The following is a 1746-nucleotide window of genomic DNA, read 5'->3' on the forward strand; positions in this document are numbered from 1 at the left end:
TTAGGCTAGCATAGCAGGTAGGGAATTATTATGGGTAAAACAAGTCGAAAGGAATATAAGAAAAACGATAACAAAGAATGATGCTTATGGTGATGATTGAAAGGAGATGATTACATGAAAGGAGAGAAGAGGAGAGAGAGATAAGTGACATGTGAGTGAACAATAATCTGCTCTCTAGCAATCATGATTTATTATTCATTATATTCACCCCCGCCTTCTTCTCCCTTTCCAACTTTAATTTCTTCTGTGAACTATTAGTGTCTGATTTCTCAGTTTTCAGTGTCATATGTACTCAATAATGATAATAATAATGTTATGCAACAACACTGAGTGAGTGAGTGAGTGACAAGGCCATTAAATCATATATCCCTCAACTACTACTGGTGGTATCAAGAATAAGCATATATATAAGACAGGCATAATTAGGAATCAATTGCTTTTGACATCTCTTTTTGTCCTTTATACTCATTTTGGACATGCTCATTCTATCTCTTCATTTCAAATTCCAACTCGGTCTCTCTTTTTCTAGTCTTAACATCATCATCTCACCATCGCGGTATCATTGCTCTCTGGTAACTACTAATAATAATAGCAAGGGTTTCTACTTTCAATGTTTTTAATTTATTTTAATGTCCTAATTGACCAAGAATTAAGAGCAATTCAATTTTAAAAAAATTAAACTTTTTTATACAAGAAAAGAGGGAGGATAGTTTAACAAGAATGTTCAATGTACATCAAAATTAGTCACTGATCTATCATCTATCAATGAGTATATGTTTGTGCATATTTATATAAATTTATACATTTTATCAAATAAATAATCAATTAGTAGAATAATTAAATTTTTTATAATAGTATCATAACAAAACTTTATGAGACGTCGAATATATATTTTTATATACATTAACTGATCAGTGGGTAATTTTTAAATATGCAAATACTATGATTGATAATTTAATTATATAAACTAAAAATCGAATTGTCTATTAGAAAATCTCTCAAGGCGCAGTTATTCTTTCATTGACGATTTAATGATTTTGGAAAAATTCATTCTACTAACCATGAGGAGTCACTAACAAAATCCTGAAACCTAATGTCAACTTCAATTGGCCCCTATTATTAATTTAATATAGCAGGTTTTATTTTTCTGGGTACATGATAAAAAAATTAAATACCATAAAAGCATAGATTAAACATATCATAAAAAAATTTTAATATTATTTATTATATAAATAAATTTTTTTTATATTTTTAATGCATAAAAATAATAAATAAATTAAAACTTTTTTATAGTATATTTAATCTATGTCCTTAGAATATAGGATAGCAAAGATACCACAATTTGTACCGTAATAAACTAATAAGAAGAAAAAAGAGTCTTTCTATTGTGTTTTTGGATATGGGGCCTTTCTCCTCTCCATACTTATTGGATTCAGGCCCGAACTTAGTCTGGATGAGGACTGTAAAGAAACAAAAAAGACAAAAATAGAGAGTAGCGGTGCGGTGAGGTGAGGGGTGTTGACGAGAAAGAAAGAATGGAAAATTCAAAGAAGAAAAGTCGTGTTGGTGTAATGGTGTCAAAGAAACACAGCAACACGTATTGAAGTGAACGGTGGTGATTCGATGATACGATGAAAGGAGAGACGGTGACTCTGCTGCTTGTGAACCTGGCGGGGATCATGGAGAGGGCCGACGAGTCCCTCCTCCCCGGCGTCTACAAGGAAGTCGGTGAGGCCCTCCACACAG

The 1746-nt window shown here is 31.7% G+C and overlaps 1 protein-coding gene across 1 annotated transcript in view; it reads left to right on the plus strand.

Moving 5' to 3' along the window:
- Positions 1-1448: 1448 nt before the first annotated feature.
- Positions 1449-1746, plus strand: part of LOC107460807 (uncharacterized) — a gene marked incomplete in the record, with an annotated part of 2149 nt that continues 1851 nt past the window's right edge. The window contains 1 exon segment of the mRNA XM_016079211.3: positions 1449-1746. Within this exon segment, the coding sequence (XP_015934697.1) occupies positions 1632-1746 (115 nt within the window).

The sequence above is a fragment of the Arachis duranensis genome, chromosome 8 (genome assembly GCF_000817695.3).
Source record: "Arachis duranensis cultivar V14167 chromosome 8, aradu.V14167.gnm2.J7QH, whole genome shotgun sequence".
Taxonomy (NCBI): Eukaryota; Viridiplantae; Streptophyta; class Magnoliopsida; order Fabales; family Fabaceae; genus Arachis; species Arachis duranensis.